Source organism: Nicotiana sylvestris, chromosome 3, assembly GCF_000393655.2.
Source record: "Nicotiana sylvestris chromosome 3, ASM39365v2, whole genome shotgun sequence".
Classification (NCBI taxonomy): domain Eukaryota; kingdom Viridiplantae; phylum Streptophyta; class Magnoliopsida; order Solanales; family Solanaceae; genus Nicotiana; species Nicotiana sylvestris.
In genome coordinates this window covers 218449461-218464246 of record NC_091059.1, presented here as the reverse complement: position 1 = coordinate 218464246, position 14786 = coordinate 218449461, and the positions used below count along the sequence as shown (strand labels likewise).

The following is a 14786-nucleotide window of genomic DNA, read 5'->3' as shown; positions in this document are numbered from 1 at the left end:
TTGAGTAAGATGACTCCAACACTGAAGAGATAGAGCTTTTTTTTGTTTAATGTTTAATGAATTTGTACAATAAATATGAAAAATGAATTACATGGAACCAATATTTTTCTTAATATAGGAGAAGCTTGTTGATGTAAATAAATATTGTTATTGGTGTTACATCGCGAAATTGACAATTTTGTGCTCGATATATGCATAAAAAATTGTGTTTTACATGTACACAAACCAAACTTTATCTTTTTTTGGTGGGTTAATATAAAATAATAAAATAAAATAAAAGAAAAAAAGAACAGTCAGGTGTACTAAGCTCTCGTTAAGTGCGGATCCCGAAAAAGACAATGTGGGTTGCTCTATTGTTGTTGATTACAAGAGTCTATCCTAGGTAGCCTTACCTACATTTCCCTTGCATTCAACTTTACCGGCAACTTGACCTTAATATTTTGTAGGAGCGACGTCGTCCTGAAGATACAAGTGGAAAACCCCTATCAAAACCCGTTTAGTTGGCCCAGTTCTCTTGCTCTTCCGATTCGATTGCAGTGCAGAGCAAAGGAGAGAGAGACGCAAAAATTTACATATATGATTCGTCAGACGTTCTATTCAAACTCAGCATCAAATTCTCGTCGCTGGATTTCTTCGACAACACAACTTCATGTCTCCTCTTGGATGGACAAGATTAAAGGTGCATTTACCGGCGGCCAAAAGACTTCCTCTGAACCTGAATTACCCACCTCTCAGTCATTCACTCTCCCTCGTAAGTATTTGTAATACATTGACAGCATATAGTAAGATCCTTTATTGTGTTGTCTGAGTTTACTTTTTCCTATTTGATGGGATGTTTTAGGATTTGCGGACGAATTGAGCAAAGCAAGGAAATTGGGGACTCTGAAGCAATACATTGTAGGGCGAAGTAGCGAAGCTACATTTGCTGATGCTTTTGAGAAGCAAGAATCTATTATCAGATATCTTGGTGCTTTGGATCCCACTGGAGAGGTTTTCCCCTCATTTTCCTTTTCTCTATAGCCCTTTTTTGTCTAACTTGTGATTTTGTTATATCAAAGGGAGTTAACAACCTGAAGATTGAAAAAATTTATTTACAACCTTAGTGTTTACAAAGTCCGACATAAGTTTACTACGGAAAGTTCAAAGGGAAACCTACTTATCCAGATACAATTAATCCTTGCTTGCAAATCACACAAGTTTTTCATGCATACTTCCGTGATATAGCCATTCCCCATTCATGTGGGTGATTGTTGAGGATTTTAAGAAGGAAAAGTCTTAAAAAAGGGTGAATGGGAAATGGAGGGAAAATAAAATTTTTGAGTAAAATTTTAAGTGTCCCTCTCTTGAAATATTGTCCCATATTGGAAGAAGAAAAGGATTTTGGTGGGTGTATATACAATTGATCTTCTTGTAACTCTTAAAGAGTTAAGAAGAAGGCAAGTCTCGCGCCGTCGTCGCTCAGCTTCGGCTTCGGCTTCGGATTTGGATTTTGTCAAATGATCGATTGATTGATTAATTTTTTGGACCAAATTTATTTGTTAATAGTAAATATTAACGTAATATTATCCGTGTTTGTAACGGATATGTTCCAATCCGCGTATCTGTCCCACCAGTTCTGTTAGCAGTCTAGTGCTCCTTCCACCATGGCCAAGTGCTTCCTCCATAATAGCCTAGCGCATGCTCCACCATGAGTGGTGGCTGGTCATTCTCTTAACAGCTGACTGCACATATGTGCAGTAGCTGTTAGAGCAAGGACACACAAAACACAAAAAACTGAACGAAAAAAACAAAAAAAAAAACAGAATAAGAGCTGTTAGGAGAAGGCACAGGCAGAAACGAAATTGAGAGCTTGGCTATCGTCGATCTCCTCTTCGGTAAGAACTCAACGTCGGCTATAAATTGCAGTCCTTCCTCTCAGAATTTCCATTCGACTTCTGAGTTCTCCTTCCTTGTTCTGCATTGTTTTAAACTACAAACAAAGCAACCGTAAGTGTGATTTGCTGCCGAACTTTGTGTTCGCTGAAACATAGGGGATTAAAGTACCGCTACACCAGTGTGTAATTCGTTCTATCCTGGGAGGAAATAATCCATAACCTTGGGTACTAGGAGGGGATTAAATTCCTTAAGGAAACATTGTGAATTCAGTGGGCTCGAATTAATTACTGTTTCGTTTATATTTACGTTTATACGCTAATTTTCTTTTCTCCAGAATTATTATTTATAAATACAGCAAATAAGAAGTAGCAACCAACAGTTAACAACCTGAAGATTGAAACAATTTATGTTACAACCTTAGTGTTTACAAAGTCTGAACTTTTGATAGATTTCATGGATTCCCTGCAGTGGGAAAAAGGAATTCAAAGTCCTTTTTATGTGAAATATCATGCACCTTCTTACTGCAATTAAATGAATTTTCACATAACTTAATCCAACAAACAACAACAAACCCAGTGGATCCCACAAGTGAGGTTTGGGGAGGGTAGTTGTACACAGACCTTACCCCTACCTGGGAAGGTAGAGACGTTGTGTCCGATAGACCCTTGGCTCAGTAAAGATGAAACAAAGCAAAGCAGTAGTCATGTGTAGGATAGATGGAAGAGACTATTGTTGTGACAAGAATTGGATAACCTATTGAAGCTCTTTCTGTCATAATTCTTTATTCTTTTAAATAAAAAATAGAATCTTCAACCAATTCAAAAGCAAGAGGCAGCAAAACATTGCAAGTGCACAATAGCTGATGTTGAGAATACATTGGCAAAGTTTACTTGGGCAAAAGAAGCACAAACAAAACTTGAGAAGATGAAGGAAGAAGGGAAGCCAATGCCAAAGAACATGGCTGAGGTACTGTATATTGCATTTAAGATTGCTGCTCTATGGCATATCTTCGCTCTTTGTTTTACTCCCTCCATTCTATTTTATGGGACACTTTCTTTTTAGGATGTTCCAAAAAGATTGGTGCATCTAAAAAAATCATTTTACCTTTAATAAAATAATTTGTTTGAACTCCACTTGATATAAGATCTGATATTTTTATCAGGAGAGAGAAAGATGAAAGGACACATGGAACTCTTAACATCTCTAAATTAATTGTCCGCAGTAAGGACAATTTTGGTACTTCGCGTAATAATTAGTTTATGTGACAAAAGTTTTCTTTTATTTCGTAAATTCCATGTCCAGTCAAACTTATTTACATAAAATGGGAATGAGGGAGTATTACAGCTTTTTTTTAAATTTCTTAAATCTTCTATATACCATATTAGGTTTTCTGGTGGTTTGATTCTTTCACTTTCTGGGATTTTTGTTTGCATTGTGGAGAGATGCATATTCTTTTTGCATTCTAAGAAAAGAAATCTTCAGTTTTATCTTACTTCATCAAAAAAAAAAGAAGAAATCTTCAGTCTTATCTATCTTCATCAAAAAAAAAAAAAAGAAATCCTCAGTTATAGATGCCAGTAATGTAGGTGCATGTGTATCATTATGAAGTGAGTATGGGTTTGTTGTCTCTGGTCCAGTTAACAGTTATGGGCCGTGGTGGAAATTCAATAGCACTCAAGATCCTTCTCATCCAAATACTTGGTTCTGCACAGAGTCTTCAGAATATGAGAAAAGAATGCATACAATGTGTTCCAGTATTGGTGCTTCCTTTTTCTGTGGTTATATGAAGTTGACTTATTTTGGGTTCTTCTAATATTAGGTTCAAAAGTTGATGGGTTCATCCCCGATGGATGTTGCACGATCAAACTTGGCTAAGAGTGGGCATATTAGTAGGAATGCATTCTGTCCTTGTGGTTCCAAGAAGAGATACAAAAGGTACTTCTGCTTTTCTTATTGTTAAACATGAACGGCTATTTCTCAATGTTTGAATTCCTTAGAGCAGGAAGAGAAATAAGACGTGTTTACTAGATTGCGCTATTGGTTGCCATTGTTCGTGTCTTCTCTCCGTGTACTGTAAAGACTACCAAACTTTTCTCTTCCTTCTCCTTTTGCCATCTCTCTTGACCAGTCCGTAATCCACAGGCGGTTTTAGGTGATTATCAAATGAAATGTCCTATGAGATGCAGGAAACATAGACATTTCTGTTTCCGTGATGTATGGAATCCATACATAGAGTGGGTGTGGATTATTAATCATGTTTGATAGGAGTTTCCAGATTCAATGTTTGCATGGTTTCTGTCAGAGGTGATTTATGGTTTTACTAACATTCCAATGTCATGATGTCACATCATTGACGCTGATCATCTAAGTCGTGGGTTGTTTCAACCTCAGAAACCTTGAGCTATTTTTTATTTTTCCCTTGGGCTTTTTTTTTCGTTTGGGGGGTTTTGGGGGGGGGGGGAGGGGGGTGAGTTTCTGAGGCTCTTTAACTGTTCATCTACATAAATGGCTGCAAACCATCCAGAATATGTTTGCTCGTCTTTTCTGTATGCTTGTATATTGGATATTCGAAATATTTTGTGCACTGGAACACTGAATATGGTTTATAGATTATGTATACAATTAGTATTTGACCATATATTATAATGTTATCTCCCCTCTCTCTGTCTCTCTCCAAAAGGAGCTCCGCTGTTCCTGTTATTTTCCTCTTCTGCGTTAGCCCGCCCTCCCCCCTTTTCTCACGTGACACGAAGGACTTGCATGTCTGAGTTAACTCATTAGCCCATCAGCTACTGAATTTAAGAATTGTTAGAGTATAACCAACTGGTGTAGATGAGCTGTTTCCTGGAGATATCACCGTAGGATACTTGCCCAATCTCTACTCTCAAGATCTAGGAGAAAAGGGGGAGGGAAGAAGGCAATAAAGTTGTGAGGAAGAGGGGGATAAAGGAACTGCATCAATAGTGGCTTCTCCAGCCTACTCTGCCACCCTACCCTCCCCTTTTTTTTGTGCTTATTGTCTTGCTGTTGTGGTTTATGTAGGTGTTGCGGGAAGGATTCAACAATTTAAAGAAGAAACAAGCAAGAATAAGTCAACAAATCTAGCTAAAGTTGAGGGGCAAACATGTTCAAAAGAAGAAATTCTTATATAGTCGGAATATCATTTTCTTTTTGTAGTCTTGATATTCTTTTTCCCTTTTCTCCTGGTGTACGGACTCATTTTTATTTGGTCATGGATTGGCCACTAGAACTAGAGTCGGCTTCCTTAATTAAGTCCGTTGTTCCTTGGTAGCTCAGTAATATTTAGTGCGGTAGATTGTTGATTACTAGCAATAACTCGTGATTCCAAATGATGTGCGGACGGCTTGTCTAGTGATTGATGTGGGTGCCAATGCTATGTCGTTTAATAATAACAATTAGAAATGAACTTGTCTTTTCGCTAATGCACATCAAAATTCACTGAAAAATTGTACGGGCGACCAAATATTGGGCGCCCCCATTTAACTTATACCCACTTTTTAAAAATATTTTTAACTTGTACTCACTTTTTAAACAACTTAAGATCTCTTTCTCCTCCTCCTTCGTCTTCTTCTTTCTTCTTCTTCTTCGGGTGACAATGATTTTATATGGTGTTTGTGAATATATTTTAAGGTAGTTTATGATGTTTTACAGTGGTGAGCTGTTATGACGTTTTATTTTTTACTATTGCTTAGAGTTTCTTTTTTTTTTTTAATTGCAAAATAGATTCATTAGATTTATTGTTGTTTTGACAAATTGATGATTGATGTTTGTTCCTGATGATATTTGGAGGTTATGTTTCAAATTTGAGTTCATTTGGAGTAGATTTAGGTATTAAATCGTATATTGGATGTTATAATTCGTTGGTTGCACTTTAGACCTTTTGGCCTTAAGTGTAATTTTTCACTTCTGATTTATTGGCCTTTAAGTATAGCAAAATGTTTGTTGCACTTCAGACCTTTTGGCCTTAAGTGCATCTGAAGTGAAATTTTCACTTCAGACTTATTGGCCTTAATTGCATGAAATCATTGGTTACACTTAAGACCTATTTGGCCTTAAGTGTATTTGAAGTGCAAATTTTAACTTTAGACTTATTGACCTTAAGTGAATGAAAACGTTTATTGCACTTCAGATTTTTTGGCCTTAAGTGCATTTGAAGTGTAATTTTCCACTTCAGACTTATTAGCCTTAAATGCATGAAATCATTGGCTGCACTTCAGACCTATTTGACCTTAAGTGTATTTGAAGTGTAGTTTTTTCACTTCAGACTAATTTTTCTTAACTTCAGATCTGATAAGTCTGAAGTTGATCGTAAAGTGGGTAGACTTGCAAACTTTTTTGCAAAGTGGGTATAGATTCAATTGTGATTGCAAAACAGGGTATAGATGCAAAAGCCCCAAAATTCACCTTCTGTTTTGGTCCTATCTAGTTTCAAGGATAATTGGTGATAAATTAGGAGAAAAAACTGGTGTTAAACTATTATTATGAGTAATTATGGATAAATTCTGATATTAGCATCAGCTTCAGAAAAATTAGCAGTACAATTCTGGATAAATTCTGTTTTGGTACAATTATTGATTTGAAAAATTGTTATTAAACCATGACAAAGAATACAATCTATTCAAACATAGTTTTCAGAAAACAATACAGTACAATATGTAAGAACAATACACAATGATGATAAATAATAATCAGAACAGAGTGCAAGAAAATTTCTTGAAAACAAATCCAAGAATAGTAATCTTTCCAGAGATTGTGTTGAACATTGAGGAGTCAACTCTGCTAACAAAACGATTCTTTTGATCATTTGCTTCTGCAAGAAAGTTAGGGGTCGTTTGGTAGGGTGTATAAGAATAGTGCGGAATAAGGTGTATTAGTAATACATGGATTAGTAATGTATGTGTTAGTAATGCAAGCGTTAGTTATACAGATATTATTTCTTATCTACTGTTTGGTGTGGTGTATTAAAATTATAATGCATTGCATAAGTTTTAAGAAAAATAATTGTCTACAGAAATACCCTTCATATTCTCTAGCTTTAAGAGACTTTAAGGACAATTTTGTCTTTAACCATGCTAATGCATGCATTAACAGCCTTGGTATTACTAATGCCATAGTTTTTTATGCATTACTTATACATAAGATAATACCAAGTATAATGTATAATTAATACAAGTTTTAGTTATACACAGGTTGAAAAAGTGTATCAAACAAAGTATTAGTAATGCATAGAGCTAATGCTTGCATTATTTTTTCTATTACCTCCTACCAAATGACCCCTTAGATCTTTAAGTTTTAGAAGTCACTAGCTTTGCTTTTGCTCATCTTTCTATATATTAAAAAAAAGAGTTTTTCCATCCATTGTTGAAAACAAAAAACGGAGTCTGAATTATAAAATATATATCAAGAAGAAAATGCCCGAACTAATCAGAACAAGGCAATTTTGTTATTGTAGTACAAAGTGATTGTATAATGAGCTGGGAAGCTGACGTTTAAACTGAAAGTAAAGAAAAAAGGACATATTTTGAACCATGCAATTGGAAAATAGTAATTTAAAGGCCTGAAGTTGAAAAAAATTGAAAGAATTGGATCTTCCTCTCATTTCTAGTGCTTAAACCAGGGGAAGGCAACCTGAGATTTCTCATGCCAAAGCGGGCATATCCTTGAGCCATGCATCCAAAGGTTTTCCAATGGAGTAGACAATGAACCCGATTTCTCTGAGCTTCTCCGCGTCAACAACGTTCCTCCCATCAAACACGAATGCAGGCTTTTGCATGGTATCGTAAATCTTCTTGAAATCAAGTGTTTTGAACTCATCCCACTCAGTGAGAATGCAGACACCGTGGGCGTCTTTTGTTGCCTCATAAGCATCCCAGACGACGTTAACTTGCTTTACTGCAAAAGGGCTCATTGGTTGGAGGTGAGTTGGATGATCCCAATCAAACTTTTTCATTGAGAGATCCTTTGTTATTTGATCCTCAGTGACCTGTGGATCATATATGCTCAGATGAGCATTGTCTCCCAACAAGCCTTTACACACATCAATTGCAGGAGTTTCCCTAGTGTCACCTGTGTCTTTCTTGAAGGCAAAACCAAGAATTGCAACCTTCTTTCCAGAAACTGTGTTAAACATTGAGGAAACCATTCGGTTAACAAACCGATTCTTTTGGTAGTCATTCACCTGGATCACTTGCTTCCAGTAATTGGCAACTTCTTTAAGGCCATTACATTCACATATGTAAACCAAGTTGAGGATATCCTTTTGGAAACAAGAACCACCAAAACCAACGCTGGCATTGAGGAACTTGGGACCAATTCGGGTGTCCTTACCAACAGCGTTGGAAACTTGTGTAACATCAGCCCCAGTAGCTTCACAAAGTGCTGACATTGCATTAACAGATGAAATCCTCTGAGCCAAGAAGGCGTTGGCAGCGAGCTTTGAGAGCTCGGCTGACCAGAGATTGGTGCAGATGATTCTGTCTTCAGGCACCCAATGCGCATACACTTGTTTGAGGGCGTGGATCGCCTTTTGCCCTTCAGGGGTGTCTCTTCCTCCAATTAGAACGCGATCTGGATTGAAAAGATCCTGAATTGCAGTTCCCTCAGCAAGAAATTCTGGATTTGAGAGGATTTGATAGTTAATTCCCTTGCTGTTATGACTGAGTATTTTCTCGATTGCCTCAGCTGTTTTCACAGGAACAGTTGATTTCTCCACAACAATCTTATCGTTCTTGGATACGTCTGCTATCATTCGAGCAGCACTCTCCCAGTATGTAAGGTCTGCTGCTTTCCCAGCTCCAAGTCCACGAGTTTTCGTTGGGGTGTTAACAGAAACAAAGATGATATCTGCTTCTGAGACATGTTTCTCTACTTCAGTACTAAAGAAAAGGTTCTTTCCTCGGCGTTGCTTCACCACATCATCAAGTCCAGGCTCATAGATAGGCAGCTGATCACTATTCCATGCTGCAATTCGGGCAACAGAGATATCAACAACAGCTACTTCAATTGAGGGGCACTTGAGGGCAATGACCGCCATAGTCGGTCCACCAACATATCCAGCTCCAATGCAACAAATCTTCACCATCTTTTCCTGCAATATGAAACCTGGTAAACAGGGAAGTATTAGATTCAGAACCAAGCTTGTCTGCAGTATCCTAATTATTATTTTAACAGAATTTAATGCTTCATTTGGTCCATCATTAAGATAGGCTGTAAGGTAACAGGAAATTTATCCAGCAAAAAGCTGTAAGTTTCTATCTAGGTGTCATCTTTACATTTGAACTTGCATTAATAAAGAAAAGTATTGCATCTGATAAAAGGAATCATATCCCACAACCAAAGGGATATCTCTTTTTATTTGTCCAATTAACAACCACCATATTCTCCCAATGTCCTAATCAGCCTCCACAATATGACTTTCATATGTGAATGCTCTGATTACAGATACAAAGAGAACTGGATAAACTTCGCTACATCTTTTTCTTTTCTTTTCTTTTCTTTTCTTTTTTGTGCCCCCATAAAAGGATCGCACCGACATGCTAAAGACGTGTCAATATCAGTGCACCAGGGATAATTCCAACCAAAGCATATACTAAAAGTTGATAAGGAGTATAAAATTAGGAGCTTTTCAGATAGTTTAGTTGCAAGCATCATCCAATGCACAAAGTCTATGGCACAATTATGAGTACATGTTACAAACATGAGCTGACATAGAAACAAAAATGACAAAAAGAATACACAAAGAAACTGACAAAAAGAAGAAGCTGAAGCAGAAGAGAAAGAAAGGATCAAAACTGAGACAGTACAGCAACAACAACGACCTAGTGAAATCCCACTAGTGGGGTCTGGGGAGGGTAGTGTGTACGCAGACCTTACCCCTACCCGAGGGGTAGAGAGGCTGTTTCCGAAAGACCCTCAGATCAAAACTGAGACAGTATTACACAAAAATTGAACTAGAAATCTTGCGAAGAGAAACAACTACTATAAACCACTTCAATAAAAGTTACCTCTAGAAAAGGAAGATATGAAGAAGAAAAATATGTCTTGATTCTGAAATGAAATGGTGTACAAATATGTGGAAAGACCACTTTATATAATGGAAAAAAGACTAAAGGGTGTAAGCCAATGGACTCTCAAAAACTAAGTAAAGTGCCAAATGTAAGATTTAAAGTCTGATTCAGAATGTTGAACACGTTTTCAAGAGGGACCTTTCAGTAACTAACAAGGTAAATTCCACCATCTCTTTCTGCCTTTTCTCTTCAGCAAAGACAGACTTTACACTTGGACTGGTTTCTGACCACTCCCTCAACCATGTTTCAATTTTGAAACAATGGTTTAATACTCTTACCAACCTTTTCTGCTAGAATTAAAGTTCATTGCACGGTTAATATAACTAATGGTGCATTTACACAATCTAGATAATTTATTAAGTAAATACAGTTTAAAGTTCACTATATTGAAAAAAAAAAAAAAGTAGAAGTGTATTTAACTTAAATGTTTATGCAAAAGTTCCGTGGTGGAACTAGTACTTGATTACGAGTTTGGCCGAACCTAATAACTTTCGTTCAAATACTATATTTGTCTTAAGAAAGTCATTAAATAAGTACAAATTGGTAATTTAAAACCTAGTAACTTAAAAGGATTAGAATCATGAATCCATAAACTTCAAGAGATGGCTCCACCTCTGAAAAAGTTCGCAACACATTAAAATGGGAAAGCAAAAAAAAAAAAACGTGTCTTGGTTTATGATTATTTATGTTGCTCGAACTCTCCGAAAATGTCGATGAGTGTGTGTCGGATCCCCAAAATTAGTACCCCTCTTTCTCATATTATGTGTCGTGTTTCTCTTTTACGCGGTCCTTAAGAAATATTAATTAGGAAATGGATTGGACTATTCTACCCTTATTTATGTCTTAAGATATAATCTCTTCATTGAATACTTATTCTATTTATGTGTTATCTCCATCTTCAAGAACAATTATTACTAAGGGTAAAAAAGGAAAAAAATAATCAATTTTGTCTTGAACTTCTAAAATGACAAATAATTTGAGATAACTATTTTTAGTAACCACGACTGATAATATGAGACGGAGGGAGTATATTTTTTGGAGGATCCGATACGGGTACGACAACTATTTTGGGGAGTCCGCACAACATATCACAAGTAAAGTCCATTTACCAAAAGAAAAAAAGACACATTTTTTACTCCAAACTAAATTTACAACAATGGATTTTGAACAAAACAGTCTCACAAGGTGGGGGGAAAACCTTTTTTTTTTTTTATAATTATTAATTTGTTGCAAAGTGAACCAATTTAACTAGAGGTGCAATTTTCATGTGAAAATGAGGTTGTAACTCCAACAAGAAAAATGTTTTTGACTGGTACAGTAACAGAAAGAGAATGAAGAAAAAGAAAGTTCAGAAAGAACGTGATGTGTTTGTTCAAAGGACATTGAGTAAGATTAAAGAAAGATTAATTACAGCTAATAGCATGGTATTAATAAATTAATACATTATGGTTAGAGGAAAAAAACAAGAAGTACTTATTAGAAAGCTTGCTTTGAAGGCAACAGAGCTTGAAATCAACGTGTTGGGTACCTGAAAAATGGCCTCTTCAGCAACAGAAATGAAAAGCTTTAACTTCACTACTTATGGATGGTGAGAGACTAATTTATTTTGCTTATTCTTTTTCTTTTGGGGTGTACAAGAAAAGTTTGGATTATTTTATTTTCAGCTAGAGAATATTATGGTTTTGAAAATTTTGATAAAAAGAAAAAAAAAAGGAAGTTTTGCTTAGATTGGTGATCAATTCGGTCTAGTGAGATGCATGTAATTTTATCGAAAAACCAAGAGGAAATAGCCTTCCATTTTTTGATTTGTATTTAGTAATAAACAAATAGAAAATAAATTTTTTTTTTGCAGGAGTAAACGTTGAAAATGCTTCAAATTCTTAAAATTGTAAAAGCATATACCAATTAAAGTAGCAATTCATGGTGTCTAGACACTACATGATACCTTCAAAGGTAATTAACTGGTAACGTACTAAAGATATTAAATTTATTACTCTAAATAACTATTTTCTGATGTATATAAATAAATTTTGGAGAAGGCAATAAGTATAAATGTGATAAATTTGTGAATCGAAGATAAGTTACTTCACTACTCAATATATTCATACTCTCAACAGCCCTCCTCAAGCTAGAGGAGGTGAAGATGTTCTTCATCCCTAGCTTGGATAACAAATAGCTATGCTGCATTCTTCTCAGGCCTTTGGTGAGGATGTCAGCTTGTTGATCAGTAGTATTGACATAAACAGTGTGGATCAACCCTGACTGGATCTTCTCACGTACAAAATGACAGTCGATGTCAATATGTTTGGTCCGTTCATGAAAGACATACTCCCTCTGTTCCAGTTTATGTGAACCTATTTCCTTTTTGGTCCGTTCCAAAAAGAATGAACCCTTTCTAAATTTGGTAACAATTTAGCTTAAAGTTACAACTTTACCCTTAATGAGAAGCTTTTATAACCACACAAATACTCTGGGCCCCATTTGAACTTGTTTAGGACCACAAATTCCAAAAGTCTTCATTTTTTACTTAAACTTCGTGCTCAGTCAAACAGGTTCACATAAATTGGAACGGAGGGGGTAATTTTTTGTTAAGAAACACTTAACTCCTTGAACAAACCAATGAGCCAAATAATCTCAGGCACTGTTGAGGCAAGACTCCTATATTCTGCTTCAGCAGAACTTCTGGAAACTGTTGATTGTTTTTTGGACTTCCATGAAATTAGGGAATCACCAAACTTTACTAATAACTTGTTATAGATATCCTACTGTTGAGGCAAGCTGCCCAATCAGCATCACAGAAAGCTGCTAGTGAGCCAGAACAATCAGTTTTCATCAACACCCCTAGTCCAGGACAGTTTTTGATGTATCTCACAATCCTGAGAGCAGCATCTATCTGAGAAGATTTAGGATTGTGCATAAACTGACTTAGTGTATGGATAGCAAATGAGATGCCTGGCCTAGTGACTGTCAAGTACAACAGCCTTCCAAGTAATCTTTGGTATGGTCCTGGATCCTCTAATAGAGCATCATCATCTGTAGAGTTTGTGTGTGTATCAAACTCCAATGTGGTCAGCTGGGCATTCAATTCCAAAGGTGAACCCAAAGGTTTAGAACCCGATAAACCCAGATCAGCAATTAACTCCAGACTATACTTCCTTTGATGCATCAAGATCCCTGGCAAACTTAATTCCCAGGAAATATTTCAGCTCTCCCAAATCTTTGATTTTGAAGTTATCCTGCAACTGTGATTTAGTCTCTTGTATTAGCTCTAAGTTATCTCCAGTGATGAGGAGATCATCTACATACACAAGAACCACCACAAGCTGCCTTGAGGATTTTTTAGTGAATAAGGAATAGTCTAGGTGGCTTTGTTGAAAACCTGATGCAAGTAGTGCTGTAGTGAGTTTGATATTCCATTGCTGAGATGCTTGCTTAAGCCCATAGAATGATTTATGCAGTTTACATACCAGTGATCTGTTGTTACATCCCACAAAACCTAGTGGAATACACATGAATACCTCTTCAGTTAAATCTCCTTGAAGAAAGGCATTGTACACATCCATTTTATGGATGGTCCAATGCTTGGCAACAACTAAAGCAATCACACTCCTGATTGTCACCATTTTCACTACTGGTGAAAAGGTTTCTTGGTAATCCAACCCCTCTTTCTGATTGTATTCTTTGGCTACAAGTCATGCCTTAAACTTCTCAACCTCTCCAGTTGCCTTGTACTTGATTTTGTATACCTATTTGAACCCTATAGCTCTCTTCTCATGAGGCAGTGGTACTATCTCCCAAGTTTTGTTATCCTCAAGTGCCTTTATTTCTGTCTGTATTGCCTCAATCCACCTCTTGTCCTTTGCAGCTTCATAGTAGCTATTAGGCTCCTGTTCTGAAGAGAAGCGAGACAAGTAACTTTGATACTTGGGTGACAGTTGATCATAGCCTATGACAGCAGTTATTGGATATCTGCAACTGTTACTTTGTGTACCTTTGTCAGCTGTTACATAATCCTTGAGCCAAATGGGAGGTTTAGAAGTCCTGCTTGACTTTCTAGCAACCTCAATAGGTGGTATACTCAATTTTGGAACTGCAGTTGGCATAGAAGTTGGGGGATTTGATGTTGGAGGGATTGAAGTGGATATTGAATGGGTTGGAGAAGTCTCTGAATGTCCATGATCTGAGTTGAGTACTGGGGAACTCTCTGGAATAGGAACAATGGGTGAGTCTCTAGCTGGAGTTGATGTAGAATGTGGATAATACTCATGATCTGGAGTACTATGATCATAGAGTGTTCTCATATTCAAGTAATCTAGGAAGGATTGGTCAGTTCCCTCCTATGGATTCTGGAAAGGAAAAGCATCTTCAAAGAAGGTTACATCTCTACTGATGAAATATACATTGTGCTCAAGGTCAAGAAGTTTATATCATTTCTGGAGTGCTGCATATCCCAATAGTACACACTTCACAGCTCTAGGCCCAATCTTGTCAGTTTTAGGCAACAATGAAGCAAAGCACAAGCACCCTATTATTCTTAAATGAGCTAAAGAAGGCTGTCTGTGATACAACAGTTCAAAAGGTGACTAGTTTCCAAGCACTATGGATAACACTCTATTGATAATATATACAGCTGTCTCAATGCAATCTCCCCAAAATCTAGCTGGTAGATGACCCTGGAATCTGATAGCCCTTGCAATCTCCAAAATGTGTCTGTGTCTTCTTTCTACTACCCCATTCTGCTGAGGTGTATATGGGCATGAACTTTGGTGTAAGATCTCATGCAGCTGAAATAATTCGCTACATTGAGTATTGAAAAACTCACTC

The 14786-nt window shown here is 36.6% G+C and overlaps 2 protein-coding genes across 3 annotated transcripts; one reads left to right on the top strand and one right to left on the bottom strand.

Annotated features, from left to right (window-relative positions):
• Positions 1-410: 410 nt before the first annotated feature.
• LOC104246037 (uncharacterized) lies at positions 411-5318 on the top strand. Its single transcript, XM_009801767.2, has 5 exons — positions 411-751; positions 842-990; positions 2680-2841; positions 3695-3810; positions 4918-5318. The coding sequence occupies exons 1-5, from the start codon at positions 577-579 to the stop codon at positions 4943-4945; spliced, it is 630 nt and encodes a 209-aa protein (XP_009800069.1). The 5' UTR covers positions 411-576; the 3' UTR covers positions 4946-5318.
• A 1955-nt stretch (positions 5319-7273) lies between these two features.
• On the bottom strand, positions 7274-10155 carry LOC104246036 (UDP-glucose 6-dehydrogenase 4-like). Of its 2 annotated transcripts, none has more exons than XM_009801766.2 (2): positions 9900-10155; positions 7274-8997 (listed from the first exon to the last, which is right to left on the bottom strand). In XM_009801766.2, the coding sequence occupies exon 2, from the start codon at positions 8975-8977 to the stop codon at positions 7535-7537; it is 1443 nt and encodes a 480-aa protein (XP_009800068.1). In that variant the 5' UTR covers positions 8978-8997; positions 9900-10155; the 3' UTR covers positions 7274-7534. The 2 variants fall into 2 exon arrangements, with proteins under 2 accessions (XP_009800068.1, XP_070027600.1); XM_070171499.1 differs by lacking the exon at positions 9900-10155 and adding an exon at positions 9714-9868.
• Between the last annotated feature and the right edge of the window lie 4631 nt (positions 10156-14786).

Excerpts from the sequence above, each read along its gene's own strand:
- LOC104246036 (XM_009801766.2), bottom strand. The coding sequence starts at position 8,977 with ATGGTGAAGATTTGTTGCATTGGAGCTGGATATGTTGGTGGACCGACT.
- LOC104246037 (XM_009801767.2), top strand. The coding sequence starts at position 577 with ATGATTCGTCAGACGTTCTATTCAAACTCAGCATCAAATTCTCGTCGC. Across the intron at positions 752-841 it reads TCAGTCATTCACTCTCCCTC|GATTTGCGGACGAATTGAGC; the intron begins GTAAGTATTTGT and ends GGGATGTTTTAG. Across the intron at positions 2,842-3,694 it reads TGCCAAAGAACATGGCTGAG|GTTCAAAAGTTGATGGGTTC; the intron begins GTACTGTATATT and ends TTCTAATATTAG.